Source organism: Egretta garzetta, unplaced genomic scaffold (genome assembly GCF_000687185.1).
Source record: "Egretta garzetta isolate BGI_Z169 unplaced genomic scaffold, ASM68718v1 scaffold125, whole genome shotgun sequence".
Taxonomy (NCBI): Eukaryota; Metazoa; Chordata; class Aves; order Pelecaniformes; family Ardeidae; genus Egretta; species Egretta garzetta.
Genome location: NW_009259877.1, coordinates 701,443 through 717,583, shown reverse-complemented (window position 1 = coordinate 717,583; position 16,141 = coordinate 701,443). Strand labels below are relative to the sequence as shown.

At 36.3% G+C, this 16,141-nt stretch overlaps 1 protein-coding gene across 2 annotated transcripts in view; it reads left to right on the top strand.

Moving 5' to 3' along the window:
- Nucleotides 1-8,512, top strand: part of PRKX (protein kinase X-linked) — a 30,697-nt gene extending 22,185 nt beyond the window's left edge. For both annotated transcript variants that reach the window (XM_035895663.1, XM_035895662.1), the window contains 3 exons: nt 1,058-1,135; nt 4,058-4,206; nt 4,726-8,512. In XM_035895663.1, coding sequence (XP_035751556.1) covers nt 1,058-1,135; nt 4,058-4,183 — 204 coding nt within the window. In that variant the 3' untranslated portion in view covers nt 4,184-4,206; nt 4,726-8,512. The remainder of the gene's footprint in view (nt 1-1,057; nt 1,136-4,057; nt 4,207-4,725) is intronic.
- Nucleotides 8,513-16,141: the final 7,629 nt, after the last annotated feature.

Sequence of the window (16,141 nt, the reverse complement as noted above, 5' to 3'; positions counted from 1 at the left end):
GTCAAAATTAAAAATGTAATTACAAGCAGGATTTGGGGTGGGAGTGGTAGATCTTAAGTCTGATCCTTTTCCATAATCATAGTTGATTTAAAAAGATTTAAATCCCATTGGGTATTTTCTGGTGAAGCAATCAGATCTGCTTATGAGGGAACTAGGTAATAAATTACTGTCCTTGTTGCCTCTTTGGATATGAGCATGGATAGTCCCACCCTGTATGCATCTGAAAAAAACCAAATGTGTGGTATGCTTCATTCCACGGAGCTGCATGTGGTAGGAACCTGAGTGCTGTGCATTAAAACTTTGCTGTGATCAGGCCTGAGACAGAGGACCAGCTGGTTTTCCCCAGCGCTTTATGCTTTGAGCATGAATCTGTGCTTGAACCAAGCTTCATCCGGGGGGGAGGGGAGCAGGGAAGGAGAAGGGAGGGGGGAGACATTTTTATTATTTATGTACATAATCAAAACAGTCAGCCCAGGGAGAATAATTCTTACAGGACAAATATGCCTTTAACCATATATTTAAAATGAAAACAAATGGGTTTATATATATATATATATATACTTCTGTAACAGTACTGAGAACCTCTTGTTGTCGTCACTAAATGTCTGTAATATTTGATAGAACTATGTGCTTCCCAGATACGATTTTTAAGACACCGTCAACCCTCAGGTTTTTGTTTTTTTTCATTAGTGTAAGACTTAGAAAGTAGATCTGAATTAGAGGCATTCTCTAAAATGTTGGAAAAATCAGAAGTGAATAGAACTGCAGTGAACGGTTTTGTGGGTATTTTAAAGCCTATTTGTGATCTCCCTTGTGTCAGAAGAATGCTGCTAAAAAAAGAAATAAAATTGGATCTTATTCCTGGAACTCAGGATCTGCTAGGGAAATAACACTATGAATTTATCCTGTAGAATCTTTTAATGATTAGCACCCGAGAAAATAAAAAAGGTTGGATGGACCATTAATTTGCCTTGATACCACAGTTCTTATGATGAAATACATGGTTTGGCATTCATATAACTTACTAAATATTTATTTTGATTTTTTTTCTTTAAAGAATGGAGCAGATGATGTGAAGAGACATCGATGGTTCAGGTCTATAGATTGGGATGCTGTACCTCAAAGGAGGCTAAAGGTATATTCTGTATAAGACATCACAGCAAGAAATCATTGTTCGTTTAAGCTGATCTGTTATGGTTTTGTTGCCTGTTACATGTGTGTGAGCACACATCAGTAATTACATGTATTTTTGCCCTTTTACACTGAAGAATTAATTATGTGAATGTCTACTTACGTTTTTGTCTATATACGAAATGTCTTAACAAAAAATCCACGCTTTGTTTTGCTTACTTAGTGCAACATTTAATGTTCAGTTTTAAGGTTTTGTAAGTATTTGTTGTTTGGGGGGGGTGGGGAGGATTCGTGGTTTGTTGGATTGATTTTTTTTTTTTTTTTTTTTTTTTTTTTTTTTTTTTTTACCCCCCCCCCCCCCCTCCATTTGTATCTGTGCAAGTATTTTACTCTGGGCTTTAAATTTTTGTGCCAAGTTCAATTCAGGTAAATGCTTTAACAAAATGTAAAGCATATGGGAGTAGGAGGAATAGGGAAGGTGAGAGAGAAGGATTTATGAATGTAATTCCAACATTTATTAACAGCACTGAATTCTGGTATTATTTGAGGGCAAATGTTTGCAAAAGCTATCAACACTGCAAAATGCTTTTTAAAGTCCTTTGGAAGTAAAACTCCATTCCTTCTTTCCTTTTTCAAAATTCTAGCTAGTACAATTTCTTACAGCAATGATTTTCAGTAACATAGGTTGCCATACGCAGTCAGTCAAGTACAGATTAAATTTTTGGGGGGGTTTGTAGACAACATCCTAATACAAAGCTGTAGGTGACTTTTTTTTTTAAAAAAAAGTTTACATTGTTTTAAATGTGTGTGGGGTTGGGGTTTGGTTTTTTGGTTTGGGTTTTTTTTTTTGGTAAGAATTACTACTCCCATTTGATGTTTTATGTAGATCTATTGTAATGAAGTCACATTTTTCAAATTATTTACTGTAAATTCTGGTCATACAAATCTGCAAATAACACAAATTGGATGATAATATTTCATAAACATTTAAAGTTTGACTACCTACTGCATTTCCAAATAAATAACAAGCAATTAGTATTAAAAACTGAATGCGAGGTACAAATCAAGTGTTTCAAGTCCAAACATCCCTTATGTTGTATTTTTATTTAAAAAAAAAGTCACTGTGACATTCAGATTGTTATGAATCCAAGACTTGTTTCTTAATCTTTGTGCTGGTTATGTTAAGCTCTTAGAAGATGAGATGCTGCTTAATTATACTTCAGAGCAAGGACACAAATTGGGTTGGAAATTTACTTCATTATTTCTAGAGGCAGCCATATTCTTCAGAATTAGTTTTCACAATCTCACTCTACTTCATACTGAAGAAGAGACTGAAAATATGAAATAAGGGATACATTTTCCCTGTAAAAAGTGTGAATTGGCCTATTGTACAAATGAAGCATTGATTTGCGGTCCTGATAAGATCTTAAATATCAGTATTATACAGACAAGAGTAATGGCTGAAAAAGAGAAAATAATTTTTTTAACCTAAAATAGAGGATTTTTCTTTCCCTCTTTTTTTTTTTTTTTTTTTCTTTTTCTCTTTGTGTTTGTCACTTTGCAAAACTGGTTTTCCGACCGAAATGAGTATAGGGAGGTGGGGGTACCAGGCATTACACACAGTGGAGCAGATAGTTCTCTGGAGCAGAGCAGATTCTGCACATTTTCTTAAGCATCTGGGCAGTGCACTGTGACTGCCACATTGCAAAGGTAGGAGTTTGCTTTTGGCTGAAGCTTAGAAGTACCGTCCCTCAGGACCCTTTCTTTCCCATTGAAAACCTGCTGATGGCATTGTTTCAAACTGAGGAGCCCAAAAGATCAGATAAGATCTCAGAGCTAGTAGAAGGCAGATTTCAAATCTTTCTGAGGAGTGCAGAATAACACTTTGCTGTACTTTATAGTTCTGTCTGTGGTATGACTTCTACTAGCCCGTTTGGTGATCATCCATAAGGTTTTCTCATCCTGAAGTGTTTTGTTGGACTCATGACAATAGTTAGGCTCTCTGTTACTGAGAAAGGGGTAGAGAGGTAAATGTCCCTCGAGAGAAGAGAAGGGGTTTGCCCTACATTAACACCTGCAGTTAATGAAATGTTCCAGAAAGGAGCTTTATCTCTCAGCCTATAGCTAGAAGGGCAGAGTAATCTCGATGCCAAGACAAGGAAAAACTACAGGTACTGTGAAAGCTGGTGGGCAATGCTATAAATTCAAATGATCTTCTGAGGAAAGAAATAGAAAATAGATACTGCTCTTGGCACCTCCAAGTTTCCTTAAAAACATCCATTTGAATTAAGATGCTTTTGCAGACATCCTTGGGAAATGAGTTTTTACAGTGCAGGAATTTCTTTACCTGCTTGAATTTATTGCTAAGCATAGTAGGTAATGTGAGGCAATCACTAATGATTTCAACCTCCTTAAAAGCAATCCATCTCCTTGAAAGCAATGAAGAGAGGAGGGGCCTTTTTTCCTTCAAGTAGAAAGCAGTTACCCACGCTGCTATCAAGACTCTTTCTTAGTTGGAAGGAACCTAATGTGATTATATTCCTTGTTGCTCATAGAACATAGAAGAGGGAAGGAGTAAGGAAGGAAAGTGGCAAATAATGCTGTAATGCCATGTGCCTGGAAACTTAGTTGTAATGATCTTTTGCAGTAGTTCAGTCCACAAAGCAGCTAGAAATTGAGTGCTAAATAAAATAGGTATCTGTATTATAGGTGTCTCTTAACCATGATATTTAACCGTAATACAGAGTGGGTTGGAAAATGTCTGTGTTGCTGCAAGCTTGTCTCTCATGCTATTCATTATTGGCGAAAAAGGTGAACTTTTTAAAAAACATATCCCTTTTGTTTAGTCAGTCTTCTACAGAATTTGTTGGAGAATTTCTTGCTCATCGAGGAAACTATACTAAAGTTTGTTGTTTGTTCTGACTAGCCTCCCATAGTACCAAAAGTATCCAATGATGGGGATACTTCCAATTTTGAAGCTTATCCTGAAGATGATTGGAACAAGACGCCTCCAGTACCACCTAAAGATCTAGAAATTTTCAAGAACTTCTGAATGCGACATCTACACTGGACGAGGTATGTCCAAATGTCAGGAGTCCTCTTCAAAACATTGCAGGTCTGTCAGTAAGAGCCGTATGCAGAAATTACATCTTCTGATTCATAACAGTGATTAATACTTCCTTACAGCTTGTAAAAACAATATGAATCACAGTAATAGATAGTATAATTGAACTGTTGAAATAAAATATTGTAAAGAAGGCTTATGGAATGACAAAGACAAATTATCTCACAGGCTTTACTGTTCTACAGTGCTGAATAGTTATTTGCCTAGAGATAATTAAGTCCTTCTGTCCTTAAAAGTTTTTAAATAATGTGTTAAAAGCAAATATCTAGATTGATTTGACAGATAAGGAAAGGTGGTTGTTCTTGAATGCAAGACATATTCAGAATTAAGACTTTAGTTAGAGGAATAAGATTGTCAGATTAACTCTATACCCTGGATTCTGTCTTGTAACTGGTAGGTTGATACTTGTTATTCAAATCACATGCTTCACATTGTATTTTCTGTTCCTTTTTCGTTATTCTTTGTCTTAGAAACTGGAAGGAAATTGAAGTGCTAAGAGCAAGTCTGAAGAAAAATTGAATTCATATGTAAATGAAGACTTTCTTTGTGGATAAGAATGACACTGCATTCAGATATGCGTATTAGTATATAATAAATATCTAAAGAGTTGGAGGCAGGCAAGAATTTTTTGCTGTAAACATTTGACATTAGTAAATTGTAATATTGGTAGTCTACTCTGAAGTAGACTCACTAAAATGGTATATTTTAGGATTTTTTTTTAACTTATGGTTTAGTTAAGTTTCCTGCTATTCCCAGATCCTTTTTGCATAGTTAACTCATAGACTTAATTTTATAAGTTTATACTAAACTTGTGTAATTAAAAGCACAAATTAGTATATATGTATATAATGAATACAATACAACTAAAGCACAGGAACTGTGCAAAGATGTAAATTTTTGTACTTTGCAGAGTCTATGATTTTTATTTTTCAAATAATGTTTTTCAAGAAGTTCTCTAGGAATAAAAATCTTAAAAGGATAAATGAGTTTTTCATCATCTTATATACATTTTATAATTCTTTGTAAAAAATAAAAAGAATTAAGTTTTAAAAAAGATTTGTACCTAAAATTTCCAATGCCTCACACTTGCAACCATAGTACTTGAAAGCAGAAAGACAAGGGCACGTTTTATTCTTGATTAAGATGCATCTTAATGGTTAATTTATGAAGTTCTGTTACAGTGATGTGTCTTTACAAACCAGGTTATTGAGTGATTATACACTGTCTGAAATGAGATTCCTCACATGAAGACTCTCTGTAAGCATGCAATTCAGTGCATACTGATAAAAGGGCTCTAACTGGCTCTTCCAGGAGTTGTTCTCTCAAGCTTGCTGTCTTCTCCAAATGTAAAGCGTGAGCCATAACAGACTTTTTTTCATTTTTTAAGTAGTTGTTGAATGCTTGGCCCTTCAGAATACCAGAGGGAAGACTGAATATATATATAAGAGCCTGACTTTTCTGCTTCTGCTTTTGGAAATGTCCTAAACTCTCTGCTGTCAGGAATTCCTTATGTACAGAGTTCAAACCTTAGGTGTAAGGAGTCTCTTTTTTCATCCAGTACTAACATCTTTCTAGCAGCTTAAGTACACTGTATTTAGGAAGTATGTGCAATACTGCTTCATTTTAAGTAGCACCAAATATCAGTATGTGCATATGTATGATCTAGGTATATGAATACACATAGATATGAAGGTAGCTTGTTTACAAGTCAGGAGGGGTTTTTTTTAGTTTTTTTTTCATGTTCCATATTATGATACTTGTGTTAATATAGGGAAATTGATTTTTGAAGTGCTTTGATTTTCAGAAAGTAAATACATTCTTTCAAATGTTGTGGTTTTAGATAACTTTTAGTGAAATTATGATATTTAGGCCAAAAATGCTTTTTTTTCAAAAACACATCAGCTCACTGGAGTTCTACTACTATGACTGATGGCTCTCCATAAAACTGCTTAAGTAGATCATGCAAACAGTTTCTCCCACAAACTGCTCTCCACGTTTTGCATCTAAAATGCCATAAGCAATGTAGGCCAAATACTAATTTTTCTGAACTAAATCCTGAATGCTTATGAAGTAGACATTCTAGTAATCACTAATGAAATTACCGTGTTTTTAATTTTATGACAGCTGCAGCTGGAGTCTCCTCGTCACTTCCATTCTCTTTTGTTTAGGTCTAAACCACACAGAAGTGCTGTTTAGAACTTGCAGTTTCTAGGGTATTAGGTCTATTTCTTCACAAAGCAAGTCTAACTTTAAGATTGCATAATATAATGTTTTGCAAAAACATACGATGTGTAATAAAATCAGGATACTTCAGAGTGGTAATTCTGGAACATTGCAGTGTCTTCTTAATATTATGCAAGTGCCACAAGTTGATGGCACCATCTGCAACTCAGTAAATACTGTGTAAGAATGTGTAATGAAATACAGGAGAATCCGTAGAAAATTATCATTTTAACCTGGTAAAAATACCTTAGTCTATTGAAAAAAAGGAATCTGGTCCACTGTATTTGTATCTGTGGAATTGGTTATTCCAAATCAATCGGGAAAAACTGAAGCACACAAAACACAGCTGTCTGTCTAAGGAGAGCAGGTACAGTTGAGGGGGTTTTTTAATGTGTAAGCTTACAGTATTTGGTGGAATCTGAGTACTGCAAAACCAGTTTCTTATTTAAAAATGTACATACTGCAACAAGCAAGTGTGCTTGGTTTTTGGGGGTGGGGGTTTTTTTGTTGTTTTTTAGGGTTTTTTTTCAAATTTAAAAACTGCACTGTGTTGAAGTCTTCAAAGCTGAGGAAATGAAGTTGCATTTGACTAATGTGCCGCATTGGTGGTTAGAAGTTTTGAATGCTTGAACAACAGGAGACAGTGGATTTTCTTTTTATGAATTTTATCCATTGCTGGCAGTGGATGCACTGACACTCATTATGATAGAGACTAAAGAAACTATTACAATCTTATTAATGCTTGTCCATTGACTTTACATTGTTTCCAGAGCCATGTGTACATACGCCTAACTACTGACCTCGTCTACATGCTTTCTAGTACAAAACTACTTTCAATTTTTTTTTTATTAAAATTGTTAAATAAAAAATAACCAACCCCAATCATTTTTGAAGCATTATTTTAAGTGATCAGTTATTTTTCCCTATAGTCTTGGACTTAATGAGCTGTTATTACCTGCCCATTTTATTTATTTGCACAAGTGAGTCTGTTTTATTTTAACCCTTTGCTGGGCTTTGCGGCCCACTAACGTAGTTCTGTCTGAGTGCTCATGCAGAAGTCCCCGGATACACACTGCACTAAGGACTCTGGCTTTATGGGGTTTTTTATGCAGACTAGAACACTTTTTTTATTTTCTATTCAAGTATGGTATTCTCTGAAGTTCCTTTTATTATGGTTGCTTCTGTTAACATGTGTTTTTGCGTATAGACTGTTGCATAAGGACTGTTTTCTTGCAAGAGCCCATAGGCCTTTGGTATTCTGCTTCGATGAACAAGAATGTTAAACATTAAAAAACAACCTTTATTTTTGAGTTTTTTATATATATATATATTTTTAATTGCCCAATTTGAGGTTTTAAGTGATAAACGTGCATTGTAAACTCAATTGCCTTGTAACCAAATGATATAAATGCTTCATGATTTCAATGGAGAACATGCTGTAGATTTTCCTGTAAATTAGCTTGATCAATGAATATGTGTGCTACTGAGCTTTAACTAATGTGATCTTCCACTGTAGAAAGTCATTGTTAATTGATCAAAATATAGGTACTAAACTATGTTTAAATGGATGAACAGGGATTTTGCAGTTTTGAAAGCAATTAAGATATGGCTGTTCCTCAGCCCATCTGCTTGCCATTCAGAAGAGTTGTGACACAGTGCTTCCTATGCTATAGAATTATTTTTCAGCTTTCAATGACTGTAGCATGATCCTTTTTTTACTGTACTATGTACAGACTTTCCATGTTTTGCACTTTTCTATGGCAAACCTTGACTGCTTTATAAATACTCTGTTGTGTAGTAAGTAGTGATAGTGGTAGCAGGCATTTGTGTACTGCATAATCTGTTTGAACTGCTAGACTTGTGAGGTTAACTTGGACTAATGTTGTATGTTGCCGGTTGCTTGTTGTAGCTCACATGTGTAAGTACTGTTCAAAGTTACAAAGTCAGCCCTCATTGCACAATGAAAATCACTGTGATCTGTACATAAACCCTAGTAAAATTTTATTGCTCTTTAATTTATGTAATATCTGTCAAATCTGGATTCATTTAATAAACCTTTATATCTTTTTAAATGTTTAAACCTAGTTTGCTTCCATTTATGTTGGGAGGAGGTAGAGGTTCTTCACCCAAAAATATGAGAAGTAGAAAAACAACTGTTCCTTCGTTTCAGGAGTTAAGTCTTTACAGAGCAAGACATGAACATATTTCAGTCGGTGTGGAAGAAGCACTAAAAAGTATATTTTCAAATTCATTTCAGATAATTCACCGATGATGAAAAGTGTTAATTCAGACTCCTCATTAGACTTTGATTATATGACCCTAATTGCTTCGACATTTTCACAACTTAATGACCTGAATGCTGTCTGGAACAGTCATTTCAACCTGTTTCTTTAAGCATCAAAAAATATTCCTACTATGTCAGGCACACCTAACTAAACCTTTATTTCATCTTCTATCAAGATCTTGAAAATTCCATTTTTAACAAAATTCAGTTAGCTGTTGGTGTTAAATTACTTCTCCCAGGTCAAGTGTATTTTATTTCTTACCCACTAGATAGCTTAATCTTGCAGAGATAACTATGTAGGCATAGAACCAACTGGATACAGTTTGGACTAGTTAAGGGCTGGTTTTTAACACAAAACTTTGTGCTTTCTTTCTGCCTGGCTTAATTCTGAATTTTGTGCATTGACATTTTTCTCTTGTAAACCACTATGTCATGTGCTTCAGGAAACTGCTAATGGAAAGTGAAGGAACACTGCAATCAGCCCTGGCAAGCTTTTAGTCATGTCTTTGACCTGAACTGAAAGAACTGCTCAGTTAAAACATAACAAATCTTTGAATGTTAGCGAGTGTCCAGGGTGTTTGTAAAGAATTTGGTTTGGCATCTTGTTCATACCCCCCAGCCTTTTGCCATGCGGTAGAGTTTTTCTTCATTTATTCTAGCCTGAGTACTGTATCTTTTTTGACTGCACATATAGCTCTAGATCTTATTCGACAAATACCATTTTAAATATGCTTTTTCACTCATGCAGGGCAGGTAAGTTTTGCTGGTGTGTAACTGTCAGGATCATACTCAGCATTACTCACTACACCCAAATCTGTCTCACTTCTGTGGTTGAAAAAGCATTTGACAAGAAACCACCCTTCTGTGACCTACTGTTAACCAGGAATGGTATGATATTATAAGAAATGGTTGAAAGCAACTGGCACTGTTGCAACTCTGGATCTTGCCCAGTGCTTTGGCCATTGGTATATGATTCACATATCAAGCTCTTCCTTGTGTGAGCTCCTGCTAGCCTCTACAATCTCAGCTTCAGAATCTAGACAGCTTTTCACAGGGGATAGTAAAAGCTCTTCTACTCTCCCAGTGGAAGACTCTAGCTTTCCTTTTTCCCTTCCACTCCTCCTTTCCATCTACCCTTCAAAAAAACGCCACGCATGAATGTATGTCAAGCTTCATATTTATCCTTGAAACCAGGAATATTGTGAAATTTTACCGAGCTGAATTGTAAGAATTTCTTTCAATGTATCCAAATATTTTTCTAGGCTTGTGCAGGAATATTCCGAAGTGTGACAACAGAAAATATCAGCAGTAAGTAGGGCTATTACACCAGCTTTGACTTATGGTATGGTTTTATCTGATTTTGCTGCATTTGTTTCAGTGCCAATAAGAATGAGTTGTTGGTCCAGTTGAGAGCCAGTCATCTCTTACTGCATCTGTAATTTAGGATGCAGACCTCTGAAGTCTCTCAGGGAAATCCCCAAACTGATACATAACCTGAAGCACAAAAATGCGGGCCTATCTTACTTCTAGTATGTGAAACTCTTAAGGTGCTGTGCAGGTGCTGACTCTACTGCAGTGACTGACTTAGTTTATAAGATTATATCACACATACCTTGAAGAGAGTAGCCTGTTTCAGCTTAAACAGCTAACCAACTTGAGATTTATTTTTTTATTTTAATGGTTCCTTCTTGTTTCCAGCATGTTGTCCATGTTCTGGACTGTGGTAATAAAGAAGGCAAATGGAAGAGAGAAAACTTTTTGGAAACCAAATGAGCTTGAATTGGACTTTAATCCAAGAAATAACTTAGTATGCCTGAACAGTATGTACTTGTACGTGTACTTGCTCTATCACTTAAGGTTGTAGGGAACACTGTGCCTGTTCTGGCTTTATGCTGGCTGTAAACTGCTCTTCTTCACAATATTGTATAAAAAGAGAGAGTTGTAGGAGCCAGAGTTTATTTCAATTTTAGTCAGTAATTATTCCGGTTTAGAGAATCCTTGAGACTATAACACCTTGGCTGGAGAAGGAAAAAAGTACTTTACAGTCATCATCCTCTTAAATTTTCTGTTCCGCACAAGCTTAAGCTGTGCAGAGGAGACGGTTGTGCTTTGAATGCTGCTATTGATGTAAATCACATGAAGAACACAGCAGCTTGCTCAGGCTGGCGGTGCATCAGGCTTCCTTCAGAGCCTAAACTTAAGTCTTCTCACCTTGAAGGACCAGGTCTTTTCTTCTTTCAGCAACTTTGAGAGTGTAACTGAACAGCTTAGCAAATATTAAGACTGAGCCTTAGAAAAATTCTGAGTTTTTTAATGGCAGCTTTCTTGAAGTCCACATTTCTTTAGAATTTAAGCATTAGACAGCTCAATTTTTTATTTAGGATACAAAAAGAAAAGACTCTCAGCTGTTCAGTGCTTCTGAATTTTGGTGAACAAATGTCATGAATATGGAGTGTTTCAAATTGTGTGTGTGAAATATCTACCTTGTCTGACCTGACTTTAATTTCTCAATTAAAAAGAATTTTTAAGTTAGTTTAGGACCCTCTCCTAATCAAGGTGCTTATAGTAATATTTAACTGAACCAGAGCTGCTAGACTGTGTTAATATAGTAAAATCTTCACAAGTGGCATGTCTTTAATTTCTACAGATTAAGAGTTTCCTTTGAGGCATGCTGACAAAATTACTCAGCGTTCTGTTCTTGGTTCTTGGACAAGTTTTTACCTGTTCTAGTAACATTTCTTGCAAAAAAATAAGCACAGGTAAGTCAACAGGAGTATGTAAATTATTTCATTGTGTTAATAAAACTGAGCTGGGAGTACAAACGTAAATGCATTGTCGAGGAACAGCTAAGTTTGTTCCAGATGAATGCATTCATAGTTTGAGCATATTCAGATTTAGGATTTCTCTTACTGGCCTCTCTCTTAAAGCAGTGCTGTAGTCCTATGCCACAACGCTTGCTTCCTCCTGCCCGCCTGCCATCATCCACGTAGCAGCAATAAGGCAGCCCATTAACTGACCTAAGAGAAATGTTTCCCTGCTGTGGACTGAACTTTGGATCAGAAGCACGACTTCTACTTCGTTGGTCTGAAAAGGAATTTCCAATAACTGAGCGTAGCTGAAGTCCTTCTATTCTCTCTGCAGGTATTTGCCACTGGGGAGCAAGACTATTGCAATATGCCATAAAGTAACACAAAATTCAAACAGCACATTTTGAACTCATTTTAAAATCTTTACGTAAGGTGACTCCTGTGACTCATGTAATCCCCAACAAAAACTTGGTGTTGCAAGAAGGGAAGTGTGGTGGTGGATCATTTAAGTAAGGGTTGTTAGAGACTGAGCCTGTTCTTTAATTTCACTGTCTGGTCAGGAGATTTTTAATTTATTTTTTTTCCCTAGGCAGTACATGAGTGGCCATTACTCTTCAGTCAGGTTTTCTTGTTCACTCTTGGGTTTGAGATAATGAATTTTTGGATTGTGAAAAGGTCTGTGAAGTCTGTTTGAAGACTCAGTAGATTCTGCCAGTAATTCATGTTTTTAAATTCTATTTATACAGCTGGTAACTATTTACATGCAAAATATGATAGGTTTGAAATTAATACATTAATTTGTTTAAATTTTTAATACTTTAATACACTGACTTGGCAATCAAATCCATTAATTCAATTTAAGAACAAGATATTTAAAAATATCAAAGCATTTGATGAAAAATAGTTTAAGACAGGAAATAAAGTAATTTTGTCTGAATAAACAGGTATCAGGAAGGTGGGCTGATTTCAGTTCTTCAGCTGGGGATGGAAACTGGAAGCTATTGAATGAGAAATTAAAAGAGGAAGTTGGCACCCGTTCCTCTCTCCCACTCATGTGTCAAAACTTGCATAGTAGAAACATGTAGCTGTGGCACCAGCTAATGTCTAACAGTGAAGCTGGGATATCTACGGGGCATTTCTCAAACCTGCAATCCAGGTCTTGGTGAATGCTCCACAGCTTGTCGTCTGTTCTGCATTAGACAGATTTTACCAGGGTGCTTTCATTAAAAAATTGATGAGATATGTTGGGAGTCACTTACCTCCTGAAAACAAGTTGTTGCTTGTTGTCATTCATTGATGCTCTAAATGCCTTTTGTATGATTTTAAAGTGTAAGATTTTGATAGAAGTGTAAAATCTAGTTTATTACTCCCAAAAGCAGTGTTCACCTGGATGGAAAAGGAGGAGCTGGGTTAATAGTGTTAACCATACCTTTTTTTACATTCAAAATTACTAAGTATCTACATAAAACTTTAAATGGTTTGAAGTTTGACATGTGATGTCACTTTTTTTTTAAGCAAAGGAGGCATTACAGCTTTAACATATGGGGCTTCTTCACTGGTTTTATTCTTGCATGTGTATTAAGCAAGGAAGATGTCAGAGGAAGAGTGAAGTTGCCAATACAAGCAAGTTTTCAGCTCCTGCGTTTTCTGCAGAGTAGATATCTTTTTGTAGGTGGTAAGTTTGCCATAGGATAGGATTCATGGGATAAAATAGCCTTCATTAAGGATTACCTGTCAGCCTAGGAAACAAACTTCCATTAGGCTTGTGGTGGTAGACAACAGCTGGAAAAGATTTTGTCGAATTTCCAAGTGTAAAATCAGAAGATTCAATGATCAATCAGTGGAGTAATTATTTTTGTCATTGTAATTCAAAAACAAAACCAAATAGACTTTCTGGTCATGCCAGTGCCAAAATCATGAACAGCATGGAAACATATCCTTCTTATTGAACTTTGTTATGAGTCTCTGTGTTCTGGGGTTTTTTTTCTGATTTCAAACCATCAACAATAATAGTAATTAATACAATAAAAATGCAAATGAGGAGACATTTACCTTGTAATATCTTTAAGCTTCTAGTGTATTCTTTCCATCCTACTTGAAATAATTCTGTCCATAGCTTTTTTTCTCTCTAAGTCACTTCGGCTGATCTTAGACGGGCATAGCTTAAAGCAGCTAAAAAGAGAAATGCTGCACGAAGATTATAGAAGCAGTTAATGATTTCTGGAACATATGTTGTCCAAAAGCATGGGGTTTCTTTTCTCTGCATAGGGCCATAGTTTATGGTGTATTGGGAGGAAAAATACAAGCCACCTTGAAAGTGAGGTTTGAGTCACAGTACAGTTTCATATATTGCCAAAAAGTTATTGCATTTACTGGCTTCTTTTAGCTAGTTCCCTTCAAAGACATCCATACCTGTATGTTCCTGTTTTGCTTTGGAAGTACTTGCTTCATGTTCAAGCTTGTTTCCCTGTTGTCCTGAGGGTGACGTTCAGCGGAGTTCACTTCTATTTATTCTATCAAAAAAATCTCTGATTCTATTTCTTCTCAAGGTGTTATGGGAGATAGCAGAAGTAAATTGCAGATTGAAACTGCGCTATTATAAGTCACATGAAGGACTATGAATGAGAAGTAGGCAAACAAAAGAGAAAAAACCCTATCATGCTAGAGTCCTTAAAAGGATTTCCAGTAACGCTATTAGGTTGAAACTCTTTAAAGCAAGGTCGTAAGATACAAAGCTTAAGGATCAAAGACAGTTTCTCTTACTAATGTCACTTGTTCCATCTGCCCAATCTATCTCACTTTGCATATTTTGAATAGGGGGAAGAAAGTAAGTAGGGGTGTATGTAATTGGCTGGAGAAAGGGGGTTTCTGGGTAAGGGAATAAGTGAAAAAAATTGTTCTACAAACTTCACTAATAAAAATGTAATACTGCATAACAACTGTTTACCTGTGGCAAAAAGGGGGGAAAAAATACCTGTGTTGCATTTGTTTAATGAAATTGCCATAGCATATTTAGGCAGTGTTCCTTTCTTTGGTCAGGGTTTTAATTTTTTTCAAATTGGAAAAGGGACTACACAAAATGAAAATATTCAACGCCTGTTTCCTTTGATACTCTATCCTCTTACTTCTGTAGGAATAAAATCAAAACCAACTAAAAAAACTCCACCACCCATGAAGTAGTTGATTTAAGGCAGATGCAGCTTCTAGGGTTGACGAGTACTTGAAACTAAAGAATAGCAACATCTCAGGAATGGGAGAGGAAGTGTTATTTCCTTGGGTTTCAAAGTTTTCTGTCTGAATCTCATGCTCATTGCCTTACGTTACACCAGAGGGACTCAGGACTTCAAAGATAAAATTTGGAAAATTAATTGGAGGGGGGGGGGAGGAAATACTTAAGAAAAGTTTTGACTTTCACTTGACCATTTCACAGGATGGTTGAGGTTGGAAGGGACCTCTGGAGGTCATCTGGTCCAACCCTCCTGATCACGCAGGGCCACCTAGAGCTGAAACAATAAAATTGTATTTTGCATTCATCCCAATTGGCATTTTTGGAACTGTCCCCAAAACTTAAGAAAATATAATAAACTATGCTGTTTTTTTTTTATTTTACTAAAAAATAAAGCCTTTTTTATAGAATAATTTTTTTTCCATTTTAAAGTTTTCCAAACAGCCACCAAACTAATAAATTTATCATTCTCACAGCTTCAACTTCAGCAGAGTCGAAATAATAAGCTAAGGCATTTGTTTAGTTCCTTGTCTTCTCAAATGCTGTGGAAGGACTGTTTAGCCTCTCTGGACTTTATGGAGGTCTGAAGTGAAATGGACTATGTGTTGATGTCAACTTCTGGTTGCTCATGACAAGCAAGTTTTTCTGTTTGAAGGTGGTGATTTGCTGTCTCTGTAGACAGCTTTGGATTTTCATTTGGAAGCAGTTCATAAACCTGTTTACCTCAACTGTTTTAAATGGCCATACCATTGAACCTCATTTCTCTCAATTCTAGAAAGCTAGTGTGGCCCTTCTCTGGCTTGCGGAGGGGGGCTGAAATTAGTGTGGGATGCAGCTCTTTGCAAACTGAGGGACGGAAGACTGGTGTGCTCACGTTGCTGGATGTGAACTGCATCCAAAGAATAACGGATGCTGCTCGAAATATGCCTCTGTCAGGTAAAGTTTCACCAGAAACCTATTTTCACCTGGTTCTTTCTATGGTGGTGTGACAAGCTGGCAAACACTGAAGTCCTGTGACATTGTGCTTTCATTGCCACCAGATGTGGTTGTCTGGATGATTCATAAACTCTGAGGAGCTCCCGTACGGTAGTGTGGAAAGAGAATGCGTCACCACAAAAAAGCCCTTCCAGGAACCATAAGCCCAAGCATGATTGTGTTTGGCTTGCCAGCCAACTCTTTTATCACAGGCAGACGGGAATGGCGCACAGCAAGACCTCTTGGAAAAGACGACGTTACTTCGCGTAGGAAAGGCATTCAAGGCAAAGGCTGGAGCAGCAACATGTCTGTTCCTTGGGGTGGCTGACAGTTGTGTGATAGGTCTAAAGACATAGACCTGTTTGCACCCA